This window comes from Sycon ciliatum, chromosome 11, assembly GCF_964019385.1.
Source record: "Sycon ciliatum chromosome 11, ocSycCili1.1, whole genome shotgun sequence".
NCBI lineage: Eukaryota > Metazoa > Porifera > Calcarea > Leucosolenida > Sycettidae > Sycon > Sycon ciliatum.
The window spans coordinates 16540160-16560097 of NC_088653.1; the positions used below are offsets into that span (position 1 = coordinate 16540160).

Sequence of the window (19938 nt, forward strand, 5' to 3'; positions counted from 1 at the left end):
TCAGCTGACGGTTCTGACACTGACTCAGGCTCGGAGCTACACGTTGGACATGCCCGCGGCCGTGGAAGAGGCAGAGGGAGACCTGCAAGACGTGGCCGTGGAGGACGAGGTCGCGTAGTCGCTCCTATCGCTGCGCACCCAAATGCAATTCCTGGATGTGGACGTGGTGCAGCGCACAATCGCGGACGAGGACGCGGACGCGGACGAGGAGCAGCTCAGAATTATCAGCCAGCGTCAGGATACAATGACATCGATGTTGATGGACCTGGTGAGTTTCCTGTCTTCAACCCTGGCGACGACGTTGGCCTGCAGCTCCCCAAAAATTTTCAACCAACCTTTGAACTTGATGAACTCGATTTTTTCAAATTGTATTTCACAGAAGACATCGTAGCACGAATTGTTGAGTACACTAACAGTTATGCCAGAGAACACATCGGGGAGAAGAGATCATATGCAGTACAGGGAGAATGGGTTGACACAACCTACGAAGAAATTTACTGTCTGTTTGTTCTGCTGTTCCACATGGCGTTCAACCGTCTGCCGGAAATCCGCCAGTTCTGGTCCGAGGAGTCGCTTTTCAGAGGAAACTACGCACGATCCATGGTGTCTACATGTGTGAGGTTTGAGGCCCTCATGTGTTTCCTGAAGGTGGTGGACCACCGGACCGAGGACCCCACCGACCGTCTCCGTAAAATCAGAGAGCTCCATGACCATGTACAGGACCGCTGTCGGGCCCTGTACAAGCCAAGGCAACGCATCGCGATAGACGAGAGGATGGTGAAGTGCAAGGGTCGTGCAAGCTTCATCCAGTATCTACCTGCAAAGCCAGTGAAGTGGGGTTTCAAAGTGTTTGCTGCATGCGATGCAGCAAACGCCATACTCTTCAATTTTGAAGTGTTCACAGGGCAGATGGAAAATGCTGGCGGATTGGCCCACGATACTGTGCTTCGGCTTATGGACGGTGTTCTGGATAAGGGGCATGTGCTTTTTACCGACAACTTCTACACATCGTCCAACCTGGCACAGAGTCTCCTGGATCGGCACACATACCTGGTAGGCACAGTCCGGCTCAACCGACGCGGGGTGCCGGATTTATTCAAGACAGATACGAAGCAATTCGAGCGGCAAGCGCCCACTGGCACTTTGCGCTACGTGAGAGATGGTCCAGTGGTGTATCAGCAGTGGAAAGACAAGCGATGTGTCAGTGTGTTGTCAACAGCACACAAGGGCCATGACCAAGTCCAGGTGACTCGAAACAGGAAAGTGAACGGAGTATATGCGCAGGTCAACATCCCCCAGCCACTCTCCATTGCTGATTACAACAAGAGCATGGGGGGTGTTGACCTGTTTGATCAACACATTGCGGCTTACCGTACACTGAGGCGATGCAAAAAGTATTGGAAAAGTCTGTTCTTGGACATGTTGGATATTGCAGCCACCAACAGCTATCGCATCTTCGAACTATACCGTGCCGATCATCCGGGTGCAATAGAACGCCGACGACACCACCGTCACACCAGCTTCCGTGCGAACTTGATCCGGCAGCTTGCAAATCTCGACATTGGTGCTCCACTGCCAAAGCGTCGATACTCTGCACCTCCACAGGCACCAACTCCAGCTGAAGTTGCTCTCATGCATGTGCCCAAGCACTCACCAGATCTGAAGCGCAACTGTGTCAACTGCTAAGAGTTGGAAAAAGCTGAGCGGCGATGCGTCACCTACTGTGCAGCCTGCGACCGGTTTCTGCATGTCTCTGCTCGCGACTGCTTCTCTCAGTACCACCAGAGGCACTTTGCAGTATAAATCAGGTGAGTATGTGTTTGGCTGTTCGAAAATACAGCTCAAACTGGACAGTCAGAAATTTATCGTATATTTTCCGAACGCTTGACTTCTAACAACCAAATGTGCAACTTTTCAGATATTGCTGGACTTGATGTGAGTGTTTTTGACTTCGGTATTGTCATACCTTTCAGAAAATATATAGGTTTGTATTTACAAATATCAATGGTTCTAAAGTTATGGTGGATGTTCCGTGGCTCACTCAAATACCGGATTTTTAGCTGTGGCAAGTGAAAGCCCAAAGGGTTAAATAATCATACTTTCTATTTACTCAATCTGCGGACAGAATTGTTTCGTCCTTTGTGGACTCATCAGCGAAGCACAGAGGAAATGAGGCCGAACCTGGTAGCAATGAAAATCAATTTTCCAAAGCCAGATTTCAACCAGGCCCAAACGTACCTTGCCAGAGTGCTCAAACTGACAAGTCAGCGAGCTCTGCATGATGCAAACAGCAAAGGCGCTACCCCATGCAAGAGTGCTCAACTGCTACAAGAGCAGGAGCGAAATATTCAATCTGCGCTATATATTTAATTAACAATGCGATAAATGGAACAAACGTGTACGAATCACACTTTATACATTTTGCATTTCATGATTGTTACGTGGTATTATGTTGGCACCGTTTGTTCTATTTCTCGCATTGCTAAATGCCTCTTTGTATACTGTATATGATGTCCTTTTTTCAGGGGGAATTGTGAGTATTGTTTGACATGTTGAGTGTCTGGGGCAGGTGCATGCATTCATACGCATTTCCGTGTGCGTGCTCGTGTGCGTGTGTGTGTATATTTGTGTGTGTGTGTGTGTGTGTGTGTTTGTGTGGACCATTTGATGTGTTTAGTTCCACTTTGTAAAGTACCAACAATCCACCATGGTCACGCGCATGCAACAGGTGTTTTTGGAGACGTAACTGAAAAGACGTCTTCAGATTATGGGGTAGAATGTCCTAATGGTTTTAAACTGTCCACTTTGTCCCATAGTAAATGTGAAAGATCACCTGATGGAAAAGCTATTTACAAAAATATACCAGAGTGTCACGGTGAGTATATCTACATAATCATTAATTCACTTTGCGTCTGTGCACATGCATGTATCTGTGTGTGTGTGAGTGTGTATTTTGTATTTGTGTGTGTATGCGTGTTTGCATGTGTGTACATTAGGGGTGAAACGATTAGTTCGAATATTCGAGTATTCGTTCGAAAATTTCAAACGAGCGAGTATTCGAAATTTTGCACTCGATCGTTTTTTTTTTTTAGTATTGGCATTCTATTTTCAAAAAACTTCTGTTGTACCGCGCCGCTCATCGACTGATATGCATTCATTATGCATGCCTTTGAGTCAGTATTTTATGACTTGGACGATGCGATCACCACTGCAAGTAACGTTAGTTTGTTTACGAGATAATAAAAGGCTAAGCACTGGTGAAAATCGTTACTTTACACTCTGTACAAGACGTTGGCGACTTTTGTTCTATGTTCACAGATAATTTCTTTCGAATTGGTCGAGAACTCACAAATCTAGCGCTTTTGAATTTTGATAAAATACTCGAAATAACCGGATACTCGATCGAATATTATGAATGAGTGATCGATTGGTCAAAATAGATACTCGGTTCACCCCTAGTGTACGTGTGTTTGCATGTGTATACGTGTGTTTACATGTGTGTACGTGTGTTGTCATGTGTGTACGTGTGTTTGCATGTGTGTGTTTGTATGTGTGTATGTATGTGTGTGTGTGTGTGTGTTTGTGTGTGTGTGCGTGTGTGTGTGTGTGTGTGTGTGTGAGTACGTGCAGCAGCGTGTGAGTACGTGCATCAGCGTGTGAGTACGTGCATCAGCGTGTGAGTACCGGTATGTGAGAGTATGGATCAGCCCATCTTTACATGCCTGCATGGAATATATCTGCATTGACAATGGGCATGGAACAAGCTGTAGGTACAAGCGACCTTGAATAGGCAAGCTGTGGCGATATGCGGCGTGTTGACAAGCCATGGTAGTATGTGGCATGTCCACAAGCGGCCGGAGTGTGTGGTGTGGAGAGGACAGGCTCATGAAAATGAAATAAAAATGGTCAAGGGTAGGAGGCTACCCCCCGTTCTTCAGCGACCGACAGGACTATAATGTGAACAAAAGTTTGCTTGAGGCGTAGCATGGTGACAAGCTGTGTTGATGTGTAGTATGAAAACAAGCTAGAGCGAGCCGCCGTGTTTCACAAACACCCACCCACTACGGTACTGTCGGGCGCCGAAGAACGACCAGGCTAGAATTTCATCAGGCACAGCACACCAATGTATACGCGGTGACTCAACTGAGCATACACTGTAATGCATGCGAATAAGAACGGTCTAGGCTAGGAGGCTGACACTACTGCACACATGTACCACTGGTTATCTGACAGCTGGCCACACGTGCGTCTTCCACAGAGGACATTTAAACACTACCCAGAAAGAGACCCGCCCCCCCCCCCCCCCCTCACACTTCTATCCAGTTGCCTTGGTGCAGTGCAAGTTAGTATGGGTGAAGTTCTGCAGAGACGGTTCCTATTAACCCCTTGAGCGCGGATGACGTACGAGTACGTCATAACACCCACACAGTGCCCCACGGATGACGTACTAGTACGTCATGCACTTATATGCAAACTAATGGCCCGTATCTTCAGTCTTCAGGTCTGTTAGCCGATTGGTAGTGTCTATGCCTTGTGTACGAGAGGTCCAGGGTTCAGTTCCCAGCTGTCGATGTAAAGCGATCAGCACAGCTCTTTTTTTCTCTTTTTTATGCGCGCATACCACGCAATTGGTGCAATTTCTCAAAAATCGACCTGAGTATGCCGCTCGGCCTGGCGTGCCTTGGCCGATTTTCGCTTTTGTTCTTGTTGTCGAGTGCTGGTCTGGGTCCTACCTACCACTGCCTGTGGTTGTGGCTCCCAAAGATTTCACGACTTGACATAGCCAAGGTTTGAACATTTTCAAAAAAGACCATTTTTCTTACGTGGTGCACTGACAAACAGCCCCGCGCTCAAGGGGTTAAAGAGAAGATAGGTGAGGCAGGCACAAGTACATATACGGACTACAGTCTGTTTCAAAAAGATTAGCAATCAAGTTTGGGTCTTAAAAAGTATGAAGATAAGGGAAATCTGGACAACAAAGTACAGAAAACGGCTCGTCCGTGCTTGGCGAAGTGGTCAGTAGTACCAGGCTGGTCGCTAGTCACGGTGGTCTTTAGTTACAGGTTTTACTGTATAACTTCGGTCTGGCTACTTCAAATTCAACATATGACGACTCATTGGAAACCTATTGAACGCAGCTTTCCAACGATGTATCATTCGATATAGCGCGAAGTAAAATACTCAAGCGCCGAAGCTCGAAGTCCAGGAAACGGGTGAAGTTGAAATTTCAAGCGTGTGACTGTGACGCACTTCATGCTAAACGAGCATAGAGCACTGTAAAAACAACTATAACGTCGATCTGCCTAATTCAAATTCAACATATGACGGCTCATTGGAAAGCTATTGAACGCAGCTTTCCAACGATGTATCATTCAATAGAGCGCGAAGTAAAATACTCAAGCGCTGTAGCTCGAAGTCCAGCAAACGGGTGGAGCTGAAATATCAAGCGTGTGGCTGTTACGCACTTCATGCTGAAGTATGTGTCTGCGAATTCCCCAGTGCACACAGCCCATGCGTGACATGCACCAAAAGTGAGCGCTAGAGCAGCCTGGTTCTGCTGGTGTTTGAATCTTGACAGATGAACTGGTGCACGAGCTGAAGCTGAACAGTGTACATAATGGTCCTCGAATTTGCTAATTCCGCCGCATTGCTCGAGTTATTGTTCGCCATGAATGGCAACGTTTCTACATGTTATCAGCTTGGTTTTAGTCTCATATGAAAGGTAATTCTACCAGCTTTCCAGAACTATAAAGGTGTCAATACAAATTATTTACCGTTTAGTCTCATTATCAATCTAGTGGACCCCGTTCTTTTTACATATAAATCCTGCGGCTGGTAAAGGGTACTTAATACTGATTCTTCTCTTGACATCTTGTTTCCCCTCTCAAGATTGTTTCAAGAAAGGAAGAAAGAAGAAAAGAAAAGCTTCCACTTTGTTTGTAGGAGGCAGCTCATTTTCTTGAGAGAGAAAGAGAGAGAGAGAGAGAGAGAGAGAGAGAGACAGACAGACAGACAGACAGACAGACAGACAGACAGACAGACAGAGAGGGAGAGAGAGAGAGAGAGAGAGAGAGAGAGAGAGAGAGAGAGAGAGAGACAGACAGACAGACAGACAGACAGACAGACAGAGAGACAGAGGGAGAGGGAAAGAGAAAGAGAGATTATCAGCTGTCTCTCTTTCTCTCTCCTATCTCTCTCTCTCCCTCTCTCTCTCTCCCTCCCCCTCTCTCGGGGTCATCGACGAGAATGCTGAGCTAGACCTCTAGGAATAGTTACCTATTCTTGTTTTGTGTTGTTATCAGCTGGCCCTGTTCTTTCATCACCTATCGGAATCAATGGACTGGTTGTGAGTGAGGATGATGACACAAAGTCAGCAGTTCTGTCCGTGTGTATCAACTCCACCATCAAGCCAGCACCTCAGAAAGCCAATATTGTATGGAGTCGAGAACAGGGAAGTCCGATTGATATACCACATCAAGAACAGACATCATTGAGTGAGGTTAATGGTTGTTTCTTGTCCAGTCTTACCATATGGTTCCCACTTATTGATGGGGCTACTGGAAATTACACCATTACCGTCACTACAACTGCCGGTTCTTCAAAACTGACAATTCCTCTTCGTTTCACCAGTAAGTATTAAGCGAAATCCTGCACAGATCTTTGTATTTTAATGGATATCATACTGTATTAACCCATCCTAACAAGTGTTCCCACTTCATTGCTGACGATGGTTATTTTATGACCGAAACGTTGATTTTTTTCCTGAAACGAATTCCTGAAAAGCAGTGATTGAGTGTGAGTCAGAGTTGCTGACAAGCGAATCTTTACTTATGAAGCTGCGTGATGCATCCTACAAGATTGTAGGACGCATCAGGCAGATTGTAGTGCTTGTAGGGCAAGTATACCGTAACAACTCAGATGGTCAGCGAAGGGAAAATTGTAACATGGAAATTGTGGGCACAAGTTATGCGATCGAGTCCACCAGCTAAACACGTCTGACTGTTCAAAATCTAGTTTAGTTGGTGGACTCGATCGCATAACTTGTGCCCACAATTTCCATTTTACAAAGTATACCCTAAAAATCAAATTTCACCAGTTGTAGTCTTCGGGGTGCTGAGTCGAATGGTCTTGGTCTGAGGAAGCTGAGACGCTCCCTTCCTCCTTTATTCCCAATGGAACTCGCGCACTTCCACCGAAACTGGGTGACTGTGCCCTACTAGATGGGGATTTGTATGCAAAATGTCACTAAGAGCGCCATTTTGTTCTTATAAAAGCACGGATGACCGTGATTGGTTCATATGTTGTGGTCATTTTTGGACCCTAAGTCGACTGGTTTTGGTCCGAAAAGTCTGCGATGCAGCGTTCTGACCTCGTTCCCAATCGAACACGGTTGAGTAAGCAGTTATGTGCTGTTGTGTACACCAGTCGCCTGGTCACCGTGCCTGCAGGCTACAACTTTCACACCAAGGTTCAAGTCAAAGGTTCAACTCGAGTGACAGGAACGCTGTAAAAGTTGTAGCCTGCAGGCACGGTGACCAGTCGACTGGTGTACGCACCTGCACATAACTGCTTACTCAACCGTGTTCGATTGGGAACAAGGTTAGAACGCTGCTTTGCAGACTTTTTGGACCAAAACCAGTTGACTTAGCGTCCAGAAAGACTACAATATATAAACCAATCGCGGTCATCCATGCTTTTATAGGAACGGAATGGCGCTTTTAGTGACACTTTGCATACAAATCCCCATCTAGTAGAGCACAGTCACCCAGTTTCGGTGGAAGTGCGCGAGTTCGATTGGGAATAAAGGAGGAAGGGAGCGTCTCAACTCCCTAGGACCAAGGTCATTCGACTCAGCACCCCAAAGACTACAACTGGGAAAAAGTTTGATTTTAGGGTATACTTCCCCTTTAAAAAATCATAATTTCTATTTACTCAATCTGCGGAGAGAACTGTTTCGTCCTTTGTGGACTCATCAACGCAGCACAGAGGAAATGAGGCCAAACCTGGTAACAATGAAAATTAATTTTCCAAAGCCAGATTTAAACCAGGCCCAAACGTACCTTGCCAGAGTGCTCAAACTGACAAGTCAGTGAGCTCTGCATAATGCAAACAGCAAAGGCGCTACCCCATGCAAGAGTGCTCAACTGCTACAAGAGCAGGAGCGAAATATTCAATCTGCGCTATATATTTAGTTAACAATGCGATAAATGGAACAAACGTGTACGAATCACGCTTTATACATTTTGCATTTCATGATTGTTACGTGGTATTATGTTGGCACCGTTTGTTCTATTTCTCGCATTGCTAAACGCCTCTTTGTATACTGTATATTTTGTCCTTTTTTCAGGGGGAATTGTGGATCTTGTTTGACATGTTGAGTGTCTGGGGCAGGTGCATGCATTCATACGCATTTCCGTGTGCGTGCTCGTGTGTGTGTGTGTATATTTGCGTTTGTGTGTGTGTGTGTGTTTGTGTGGACCATTTGATGTGTTTAGTTCCACTTTGTAAAGTACCAACAATCCACCATGGTCACGCATATGCAACAGGTGTTTTTGGAGACGTAACTGAAAAGACGTCTTCAGATTATGGGGTAGAATGTCCTACTGGTTTTAAACTGTCCACTTTGTCCCATAGTAAATGTGAAAGATCACCTGATGGAAAAGCTATTTACAAGAATTTACCAGAGTGTCACGGTGAGTATATCTACATAATCATTAATTCACTTAGCGTCTGTGCACATGCATGTATCTGTGTGTGTGTGTGTGTGTGTGTGTTTGTATTTTGTATTTGTGTGTGTATGCGTGTTTGCATGTGTGTACGTGTGTTTGCGTGTGGGTACGTGTGTTTGCATGTGTGTATTTGTATGTGTGTATGTATTTGCATGTGTGTATGTTTGTGTGTGTGTGTGTGTGTGTGTGTGTGTGTGTGTGTGTGTGTGTGTGTCCCATATGGTGCAGTGGTAGTGCAGCGATTTCCAATCGCTAGGTTGCGGGTTCGATTCCCGACGATTATGGTCACACGCGTCTTTCTTCTCTTTCTCAGACTCTTCCCGACTTTTCTTTCATTCTTCTGGGTGGTTACCAACAGCCAGTGCATGCCGGAGTATGTGGTGTCATGTGTGTGCGGGAAAAAAATTAAAAAGACCAAAAAGTAGGGATTCACTGGCCAGAAAAAGCCACTTCATAGCTGTGTGGTGTAGACCAGGCTGAATAGTGGCGGTCAATTCTTCAGCCTTGCAAGCTGTTGAATGGTGCAATCCCAGCACAAGTTGCTATGGCTTCTGCTGTAGCATCGCTATCATCGCCTCCGGCGATGGGCGTCCAATGGTCCAATGGTGTGTGTGTGTGTGTGAGTATGTGCATCAACGTGTGAGTACGTGCATCAGCGTGTGAGTACCTGTATGTGAGAGTATGGATCAGCCCATCTTTACATGCCTGCATGGAATATATCTGCATTGACAATGGGCATGGAACAGGCTGTAGGTACAAGCGACCTTGAATAGGCAAGCTGTGGCGAAATGTGGCGTGTTGACAAGCCGTGGTAGTATGTGGCATGTCCACAAGCGGCCGGAGTGTGTGGTGTGGAGAGGACAGGCGCATGAAAATAAAATAAAAATGGTCTAGGGTAGGAGGCTACCTCCCGTTCTTCAGCGACCGACAGTACTATAATGTGAACAAAAGTTTGCTTGAGGCGTAGCATGGTGACAAGCTGTGTTGATGTGTAGTATGGAAACAAGCTAGAGCGAGCTGCTGTGTTTCACAGACAACACCACCCACTGCGGTACTGCCGGGCGCCGAAAAACGACCAGGCTAGAATTTCATCAGGCACAGCACACCAATGTATACGCGGTGACTCAACTGAGCATACACTGTAATGCATGAGAATAAGAACGGTCTAGGCTAGGAGGCTGACCACCCCCCCCCCCCCCCCCCCCGTCTCCAGTTCTTCGGCGACCAACAGTACTATTATACCCATGGTCATCTGACAGTTGGCCACACTTTCGTCTTCCACAGAGGACATTTAAACACTACCCAGAACCCCCCGCCCCCTCTCACTTCTATCCAGTTGGCTTTTTTTATTTTTTTTATTTTTTACAAAGACCACTTAACATGAGATGCAGCTAGGGGAAGCACGCACAACCTGAATCGTGGCAGTGGTGGTGAGGCTTGGTGCAGTGCAAGTTAGTATGGGTGAAGTTCTGCAGAGACGGTCCCTAAGAGAAGAAAGGTGAGACAGGCACAGGTGTGGCGTCCTTCCATTTTCTTCTTCTTCTTTTTGTTTTTGCGTTTTATGTCCCCATGACGCCGATACCTCAGGTCGGCTGAGGGCAAAAAGCCTCATCATCACTATACAATCTTTTGTCCTTGCCTGTGAGCTGTGACCATTGTAAAAAAATGGACTATTGGGAAACAATTTCTTCGATACTCGGAGGCTCTACTGTAGCTAATATACCGGTAGCTAAGGGGTCGTCCATAAAGTAATGTCGAACGTTTTTCACAAAACGAAATATTATAAATGTCATTATGGGGTGGGAGGCGGTTGACCGATTTCGTTTCAGAAAACATTGATACATGTACATGACCTTAGGACCACTTGCAACTGTTGTTGTATTAAGCATGCATATGTCCTGTAACATTTTTTATGTTCTGAGGGGGAGGGAGGAAGGGGTTGGGTCTAAACTACTTCCTCCGTTAAGCAAAACTTCGTTGCGCTTTTACAGTTCAGTCCAAATCATTCTATGGCTTCGAACACGCTTAGCAAAGTGGAAAACAAGGCAGCATATGAAAGATATTATTATATTTACAGATGTCACACAGCTCGTTTCAAAACAGTTCAGCTTCACTCTTCGTCTGAATCGGATGACGACCACTCCCTGATGACATCGAGTCTGCATCCTCACTGACTTTGGCATCCAGCGCTGTCAGCTTTTGTACCGCAGCCTTTACAAGTTTCCAAGACACGGTTTGACCGTGGAGATCGCCTGGGGTTATGTTCTGGTGACATCCTGTCGAGAAACGGTTCTGCTTCGCCGATTTTTTTTCAAAGGACTCCACGCTTTTCGGAGGTTCAAAAGCCTGTCAGAACAATGGACGACAACTTGGCTACCATATGTAGGGGATAGATCACTGACATGAATGTCTAATGCCGACAGAAATATCATGACAAGAACACTAAAAACGCAACGAAGTTTTGCTTTGCGGAGGAAGTAAAATCTAATAAAATAATGATAACCGCAATCAATAAGACAAGCTGAATCGACATTTATGTATACTTTATTCATGCAATGTAAAACGGGGGAGACAATGTGCAATAAAACGATAAAAATAGGTTTTATTGCACATTGTCTCCACCGGTTTACATTCATGCATGAATAAAGTATACAAAAATGTCGATTTTTGTCACCTCGCCATTTGGTGAAAATGGTTCGATATTAATTTTACAGACGGCCCCAAGCTATCTAATTTCTTGCAATTGCGGGGAAAGACCGTGGTGGTGATGATGTCGGCGAGATGGACAACAGTTTCATGCAACAAATCTTCCCCTCCAGGTTTTCTTGAGCACCACTCCTCTTTTCTTCACATTCTCTCCAGTCATTGACATATGTGATTGTCATAGCAACGCAACGTGTACCGTGACTGATCAGTCTTACACGTGTCAGTGCAAGGTTGGTTTCTCTGGAGATGGGCAAACGTGTAAAGGTCAGTCTTGTTCTGTGTGCGTGTGTATGTGTGGGGGGGGGGGAGCATGTGTTGGTGCATGGGGAGGGGGTGCTTGTGTGTGTGTGTGTGGGGGGGGGGGGGGTGCTTGTGTGTGTGTGTGGGGGGGGGGGGGGTGCTTGTGTGTGTGGGGGGGGGGGGTGCTTGTGTGTATGTCGGTGTCTCTTTGTATACCGGGATGTGTGTGTCGGTGTCTGGGTGTGGACGAGGGGCATGTCTGTGTGTATGCTGAGGAGTGACTAACTTCTCCTGACATAAGATGCATCATTTGGAAAGACTGAAGATGTCACTAGCATAGCCCCTGCTCACAGCGTTTTACGTCGTTGCTGTCTTGGAGGCAGAAATCCAAGAACAATCCGAAAGAGACCAAATTTCAGGCTCCCCGCATTTTCGAAAACTTTTCCACAACTTCTTCCATTGCCTACTCATAAGATTGAGTACAGGCAATAGCAAAGGAAAGAATTAAAATGTGCAGACGAGAGATGATTCAACAGAGCAAAGAAGAGGAGCACCAAGACTACAGTCATATCCAAGAGTGTCCATTTCGACGATCCCCAGCCCGCGGTGGAAGTTTTGTATGATATCAGTCTTTGTCGGCTGTTTGGCTCACTGATGCCAATCCTGCATAGCCAGAGATCGAGCACAAGTAATTTGTGCATCTCGTCAGCTACAGTAGTCGAAAGCAAAACAATGCGGCCTGATGAAGTGTCGCCGTATCTACAGAACGAGCTCGGGAAAGCATATGCACTTGATCATACTTCGCCTATAGGCAGGGGCGTAGCAGCCGGACCGGCCGGTCCGGCTTTGGCCGGACCACTTTTTCGCCCGACCACGACCACCATAGTAAAACAATGCCAAAAGTGCCCAGAATGCAGGATTTTGCCCCCTAATTTCAAAAAAATTCCGCGTGGAGATCCCCCCGGACCCCCCTGGCCGGACCATCGCCAACGGCGGTGCTACGCGCCTGATAGGATGATGCAATAAAACAACTCGGCTGTGGTTGAACCATCACAGCTCGAGACAGGAGTTGCACACTCTTCGTTACTTAATCTTGGAAGTGCTTTTCACATAATATATTGTCCATTCACAGTTCATTCACTATGATGATTTTATCAGTGAGGGCTGTGTCCCACCCGCCTGTGTGGATTCACAGGAAGTGCGAGTTACGATTCTCGTAACTTACGAAGTCCGAAGAAACAGTTGAACTTTCCCTGCCCGGATAGTGGCTACACCTAAGCTCAGTGGTTAGAGCATCGCTTGGCCTCAAGCGAAGGTCCCTGGTTCGAGTCCTGGTGGTGACAGTCAATTTTTTCTTCGGACTTTCCCCGTTTGCGTCTTTCCCCCCAAACCAGTGATTATATATCCTGTCCGTGTTGTTATCGTTGCAGACATGGATGAATGTAACCGTCCTGGAGAGGCGGCGGCAGCTAAGTGTGCTGCCCCCGGTGCCCGGTGCACAAACCTACCCGGGACGTACGCGTGCACGTGTCCTAGCGCTGCCGCTGCTGAGGCGGCGGCGGTTGTGGCTCCGGACGCTCAGTGCCCGCCCGTGGACGAGTGCGGCTCGGAGGACACGCACTCGTGCACGGCCGCAAACACCGAGTGCGTTAACACCGCCACCTCTTACGAGTGTGAGTGTCGACGCGGGTACGCCAAAGCAGAAGCTGACGGCGTGTGTCACGACGAGGACGAATGCTTCCGCACACCGGCCCCGTGCCACGGGCAGGCGAGCTGTGATAACTTGCCAGGCACGTTCGTCTGTAGCTGTAACCATGGTTACACCGGTGATGGACAGCGGCTCTGTGATGACATCGTGGAGTGCAACGTGGACGGTGGACACAGTTGCCATGCCGACGCACGTTGTCTGAACACCCGCGGGTCGTACACGTGTCAGTGCAAGAGTGGCTACACTGGAAACGGCACAGCGTGCACGAGTATGTGTGCGTCAGACACTCTGTGCGTGTGTGTGTGTACATGTGTGTGTGTACATGTGTGTGTGTATATGTGTGTGTGTGTGTGTGTGTGTGTGTGTGTGTGTGTGTGTGTGTGTGTGTGTGTGTGTGCGTGTGTGTGTACATGTGTGTGTGTACAATTGTACATGTGTGTGTGTGTGTGTGTGTGTGTGTGTGTGTGTGTGTGTGTGTGTGTGTGTGTGTGTGTTTTCTCGTTGCATGCTTGCTCTCCCTTTCCCATTTTGTCTACTAACTTCTGACTGCCTTTGAGTCTGTCTGTCTTTTTTCTGAATCTCTGTCCGTCTCTCTCTCTCTCTCTCTCTCTCTCTCTCTCTCTCTCTCTCTCTCTCTCTCTCTCTCTCTCTCTCTCTCTCTCTCTCTCTTTCTTTCTTTCTTTCTCTATGTCTATCTCTATCTCTCTCTCTCTCTCTTTCTCTCTCTCTCTCTCTCTCTCTCTCTCTCTCTCTCTCTCTCTCTCTCTCTCTCTCCCTCTCTCCCTCTCTCCCTCTCTCCCTCTCTCCCTCTTTCCCTCTCTCTCTCTCTCTCCCTCTCTCTCCCTCTCTCCCTCTCTCTCTCTCTCTCTCTCTCTCTCTCTCTCTCTCTCTCTCTCTCTCTCTCTCTCTCTCTCTCTCTCTCTCTCTCTCTCTCTCTCTCTCTCTCTCTCTCTCTCTCCTGTTCATTAACTCTGACGCACACATGCGTACGGACACACGAAACCACGCACGCACGCTCCCCTTCCTTCACTGATTTTTTCTCTTGATAAGGTAAAGTCTGTTCTCCAACTCCCTCTCACTCTCTCTTTCTCTCTCTCTCTCTCTCTCTCTCTCTCTCTCTCTCTCTCTCTCTCTCTCTTTCTCTCTATCTCTCTCTCTCTTTCTCTCTATCTCTCTCTCTCTCTCTCTCTCTCTCTCTCTCTCCTGTTCATTATCTCTGACGCACACATGCGTACGGACACACGAAACCATGCACGCACGCACCCCTTCCTTCACTGATTTTTTCTCTTGATAAGGCCACCCTTTCTTTTTTCGTTGTTTAACGTCCGCGCCCGCGTACCTTTTTGCCTCCGACCGGAAAAAAAACAAGAAAGTAGTAGTACCAATAATATGCGAAGTTGTAAATACATGATTGTGTAGTTTCACAGTGTGACGATCATAATAATAAATAATCTTGCCTCAAGGGCATGCCTTTGTCTTGTGTTCTTTTTCATTTTTTTGTTGGCTTTTAAATATCGTACGGTGTGTGTCCTAGTAAAAATCCAGATGTAATGAATTCATAACATGCTAACTCCATGCTATGTACCTGTTTTGTTGGATTCATCAGGCATGTGCTCCAATGTACCATCAAAGAGTGTTGTTCTATGCCTGCAAGTGCCGTTAGACCCAGAAATATTGTATATATCCCATGCTTTACTGGTCAAAATGTTTGATTGGGGTTTCCAGTTTTTGGAATGGGCTTTTTTTTCGCCCTCCCGCGTACCTTTTCGCGAAAAAAAGGACGTTAAACAATGAATTAACAAAGGGTGGCCTAAGGTAAAGTCTGTTCTCCAACTCCCTCCCTCTCACTCTCTCTCTCTCTCTCTCTCTCTCCTGTTCATTAACTCTGACGCACACATGCGTACGGACACACGAAACCACGCACGCACGCACCCCTTCCTTCACTGATTTTTTTCTCTTGATAAGGTAAAGTCTGTTCTCCAACTCCCTCTCTCTCTCTCTCTCTCTCTCTCTCTCTCTCTCTCTCTCTCTCTCTCTCTCTCTCTCTCTCTCTCTCTCTCTTTCTCTCTATCTCTCTAACTCTCTCTCTCTTCTTTTACCACTTCCACGTCCCATGCCGTTTCCTAAACCACCAGGCAGTGAATGTGTACGGTGGCAGTGCCCTAGCGTACGTACCGTGCACCGGGATTTATATTCGATATGAATCCCGAGCGGGATTTATACTGGCCAATATAACCATGGGTAGACGAGCGCTGATTGGCTAAAACAGGCTCTCCGTACCGTTCCATGGTCTAAACTGTAGTAAATGAGATTAAGAACAGTCTAGGCTAGGAGGCTGAATACTCGCAGGCTCTACTGCAGCTAATCTACCGGTAGCCAACTACCTACAGTAACAACTGTCAAGGCGACCACCTGTCCTGGAAGACCACCTGTCCTGGAAGACCACCTGTCCTGGAAGACCACCTGTCCTGGAAGACCACCTGTCCTGGACGACCACCTGTCCTGGAAGACCACCTGTCCTGGAAGACCACCTGTCCTGGAAGACCACTGAAACCAAGACCAAGGGATGCTATTTCCAGCTAAATGACCCTGGATTAGGAGATCACCTGGTAACAGAGACCGCGTTTTGAAGGTCCCTTGAGCGGTCGTCTTCAGGGACGTAGTAGCTGGTCCGGCTTTGGCCGGACCACTTTTTCGCCCAGAAGCGCCCAGAATGCAGAATTTTGCACCCTAATTTCAAAAATTTCCCAGGGGTGCCCTCAGACCCCCTCCAACCGGACTTCCTCCAACGGCGCTGCTACGCGCCTTGTCTTAGGCAGGTTTCACTGTAATTTATTGCAATTGCAGGAAAATACCGTGGGAGTGATGGTGTCGGCGAGATAGAAAACAGTTTCCTGTAAGGGACCATCGCAAAAGTTCGCAGAAGCCCCTGAAACGAAGAGCATACGTTTGGGGGGGGGGGGGGGGGGGAGGGAGTCGGTGTCGAAAATCGCAAACCGGGCTTCAATTCAATAAAGTATTGACGACATGTAGGAGCTGATATAGATTAGCATGCCATCACAGCCGGCGTAGATCGCTTGTCAGGACGCGTAGTCCTCTTTTGGTACATGGGGAAGGTGAAAGCAATATACACCAATCAACGTTCATTGTAATGCTCAAAGGATACAACTGCATAGCTCTAGCTGTTCTCGTTCTTAGATCACCCACTGCAAGGTGATATCATCGTTGCATTTATAAAGTGCTGTACATTGTTACACACTGATACAACAATGCTTGTGTAGTAAATTATAATAATTATTATGTGTGAGCATCCAAGTGAAATAATGAAGCCCATATTGTGACTGTCGTTTCGTTTGAGGGGGGAGGGAGGGGGGTCAGGCCCGAAACTAACGGTCTTCGTTTCGGGGGCTTCTGCGAACTTTTGCGATGGTCCCTAACAAATCTTCCCCTCCAGGTTTTGTTGAGCACCACTCCTCTTTCTTTACATTTCTCTGCAGTCATTGTCAAATGTGATTGTCATAGCAACGCAACGTGTACCGTGACTGGTCAGTCTTACACGTGTCAGTGCAAGGTTGGTTTCTCTGGAGATGGGCAAACGTGTCAAGGTCAGTCTTGCTTTGTATGTGTGTGTGGGTGGTGGGGGTGGTGGGGGTGGTGGGGGGTGGTGGGGGGTGGGGGTGGTGGGGTGTGGGGGTTGGGTGGTGGGGGGTGTGTGTTGGTGTAGGTGTGTGTGTGTGGGGGGGGGGGGGGGGGTGCTTGTGTGTATGTCTGTGTGTGTGCTTGTCTCTGTCGATGTGTCTTTGTATACCGGTTTGTGTGTGTGTCGGTGTGGGTGGGTGTGTATGCTGAGGAGAGAGTAACTTCTCCAGGCATAATAGTTGACCATTTTGGAAGACTGAAGATGTTGTCGGGAAACAATCTATTTACATGCAATCTACTGTCGCGGACGGCTGACCAGCAACCGAGCCGCGACTGAACACACCTTCGCCCTGGGGCTTCCAGACATAAGATTAATTTCTTCAACTATCATCAGATATTGACAACTGTAAAAAAGCCACTGTGAAAACTAGAACTGAAGCAAAACACTCGCATGCAGCGCAGAATGTTGCGAGCCAAAAGAAAAGCCGAACTAGTTGTACAAAGATTCCGCACATCAACCGCAGCGCGGGGTACAACCCGCGCCGTGGACCGTACTAGCAAGCCGTACATGGATATGTAGTCTATAAAAGGCAGCAATCGCAGCTTACACACCGTGCACCGCCTAAAGTTCAAACATCACATGCCTATCAAAGTGTGACACGACATCCTTGCATCAGCAAGCTCGCGCATCGCATGCCAGCTACATTCACGTTGTACACAATCCAGAAGAGTAGAATAACGTCAAGAGTACATACTTGATAGCGTGGACTAGAAAACTAATTCGGATCGCAAGATGCACTCTCAAATTTGGACTTCACGGAGAATTTCAAAGTGTTAGGAAATCAGAGGCCACATGCCACGTGCTGCTCTTTTCTCTCCGAAACTCAACACTTGCAAGCCAGATATGAAAGGAAGAAAAATCATCAGTCACACCACCGGCACTCAACAATAATATTATTATTTTAGTTGCAGTTCAGTCATGCATATTGATATAGAATACTCATGCATATCGCGACAGATGTCACCAGCGTATCCCCTGCTCACAGCGTTTTACGTCGTTGCTTTCTTGGAGGCAGAAATACAAGAACAATCCGAAGGAGACCTAACTTCGGGCTCTCCGCACTTTCGAAAACTTTTCCACAACTTCTTCCATTGCGTGCTCAAAAGATGGAGTACAGACAAGAGCAAAGGAACGAATTCTGTCGCTCAGTCAGTAGAGCATGAGATTGTTATAATCTCAGGGTCGTGGGTTCGAGCCCCACGTTGGGCGCCAGCACCAAAGGTGCTGGCGTAACTCAGTCCAATCTCGCTCAAATCCAGTGATCGAAATATCCAGGGCGAGGAGAAAACTCTCACCTGTCGGGAGAAACAATCCGCGAAGTGATGCGAGCAACGGTTCCTGAGATAAATCACTCGTAAGTTGAGCCGCGATCGCGGCAATTTCAAAAGTGCGCAGTGCGACTTTAGTATTGAGAATTTTGAGACTTTTCGTCACGCTAGTTTACTCGAATTTGCACGGGTTTCACTGTTGATATTGTCAAGAGTACACAGCGAGAAAATTGGAACTCCACGATCGAGTAAAATGAAATATCTGGAGCGGGACGCAATTGGACGCATTTGGGGCATTTTTCGTACTGTCGCTGCGATCTAGCGCTGGATAGACGGTGTGCTGGCTATCATGATCGACCTCATTCTCTTCCTCTCGCGGCGACCTTTCAAGGAAGCCCTAGATTGTGAGGATCGAGTGAGTAGAACTGAAGCTATGGTCCAAGGAACACGAAAGAATGCAGAATTTTGAAAATTTCCTGTGGCTCTTAATTAAAGGGTTAATCTCAGGGTCGTGGGTTCGAGCCCCACGTTGGGCGCCAGCACCAAAGGTGCACGTGTCAGCGATACAATGCCGTCCCAATGGGTACCAGTTTTGTATGTTATCAGTCTTTGTCGGCTGTTTAGCCTACTGAAGCCATCATACATAGCCAGAGATCAAAGTACAGGTCAGACCTCGCTTTAACGACCCCCGCTATAACATTAACCTCACGATAACGTACACATGTGAATGTCCCTGCCAAAACCGCAGCACTTCTGTACAAACTGTCCTCGCTATAACATAATCCGCTATAGCGTAATGTTCGCTATAACGCACTGTTTGCTGGGTCCCGGGCGCACGGAGACCTCAGCATAACGCGAAAACTCGTATAGAAATGACTATGTACACGGCATGCACATACTGACCAACCACCACAATCTCAATCCCTTGACAAGACATGCAGAATCCCTGGATTTTTCTCAAAATCCCTGGATGGCACAAAAACAAGTGAAAAAGAGCTTTTCCCGCCAAAAAACGTTCGACTCTGCAGCTCTGCGTACAGCACAGTTCGCAGTGCGAATGAGCACCGTACATACCTTTGAAAAAAGTTCAAAAAACCCGGAAACTCTGGGCAAATCCATGGAGTTTTCAGGAAAATCCTGTATCAGACAAAACTGTGGTATTTCCGGGAGTTTGCTTGAAATCCCCGGGACCCCGGGAGGAGTGTTGATTTTCCGGGATTTTCCCGGGAAAAACGGGAGGGTTGGTCAGTATGCATGCATGCCTTCTCGCGACGAATTCGAGACTGAGCCGTCCACCTCGGAAGCAGGGAGTAGTAAAACACCGGTATTTTACTACTCCCATTACTTTTTGTAGGCTCTAATCATGTCACATGTACAAGTACACGCACTACATGGCTCTTGTCACCCCTTTGCTGACAAGCCTGTACACATCTTTGCTAGTCATCATCATACCTGTATGTAAAACAGTGCAGTCGTAATCAGTAAGTGAAGAGCGTCATTTTGACATACATGTTGCAAGTTGGTGTGCCCAACTCACTACTGTAAGACATGTATATATAACGAGGAAGCAAATCTAACGTTTTAACG

General features: G+C 47.1%; 2 protein-coding genes and 1 long non-coding RNA gene across 3 annotated transcripts in view; all 3 read left to right on the plus strand.

Moving 5' to 3' along the window:
- The first annotated feature begins 142 nt into the window (after nucleotides 1-142).
- LOC135827139 (piggyBac transposable element-derived protein 4-like) lies at nucleotides 143-1686 on the plus strand. Its single transcript, XM_065339664.1, has 2 exons — nucleotides 143-268; nucleotides 649-1686. The coding sequence occupies exons 1-2, from the start codon at nucleotides 143-145 to the stop codon at nucleotides 1684-1686; spliced, it is 1164 nt and encodes a 387-aa protein (XP_065195736.1).
- A 4683-nt stretch (nucleotides 1687-6369) lies between these two features.
- Nucleotides 6370-11693, plus strand: LOC135827518 (uncharacterized). The gene is made up of 3 exons (XR_010555477.1): nucleotides 6370-6629; nucleotides 8496-8693; nucleotides 11592-11693. It is a non-coding gene; the product is annotated as an uncharacterized LOC135827518 (long non-coding RNA).
- Nucleotides 11694-13107: 1414 nt separating this feature from the next.
- The window catches only part of LOC135827140 (uncharacterized), a 17164-nt gene continuing 10333 nt past the window's right edge, over nucleotides 13108-19938 (plus strand). Inside the window, exons 1-2 of the mRNA XM_065339665.1 lie at nucleotides 13108-13651; nucleotides 16881-16988. Of these exons, the coding sequence (XP_065195737.1) occupies nucleotides 13108-13651; nucleotides 16881-16988 (652 nt within the window). The remainder of the gene's footprint in view (nucleotides 13652-16880; nucleotides 16989-19938) is intronic.

Coding starts and splice junctions, on each gene's coding strand:
- LOC135827139 (XM_065339664.1), top strand. CDS start 143: ATGCAATTCCTGGATGTGGACGTGGTGCAGCGCACAATCGCGGACGAG. Junction 269..648: donor CATCGATGTTGATGGACCTG/GTGAGTTTCCTG, acceptor TGTTTCCTGAAG/GTGGTGGACCACCGGACCGA.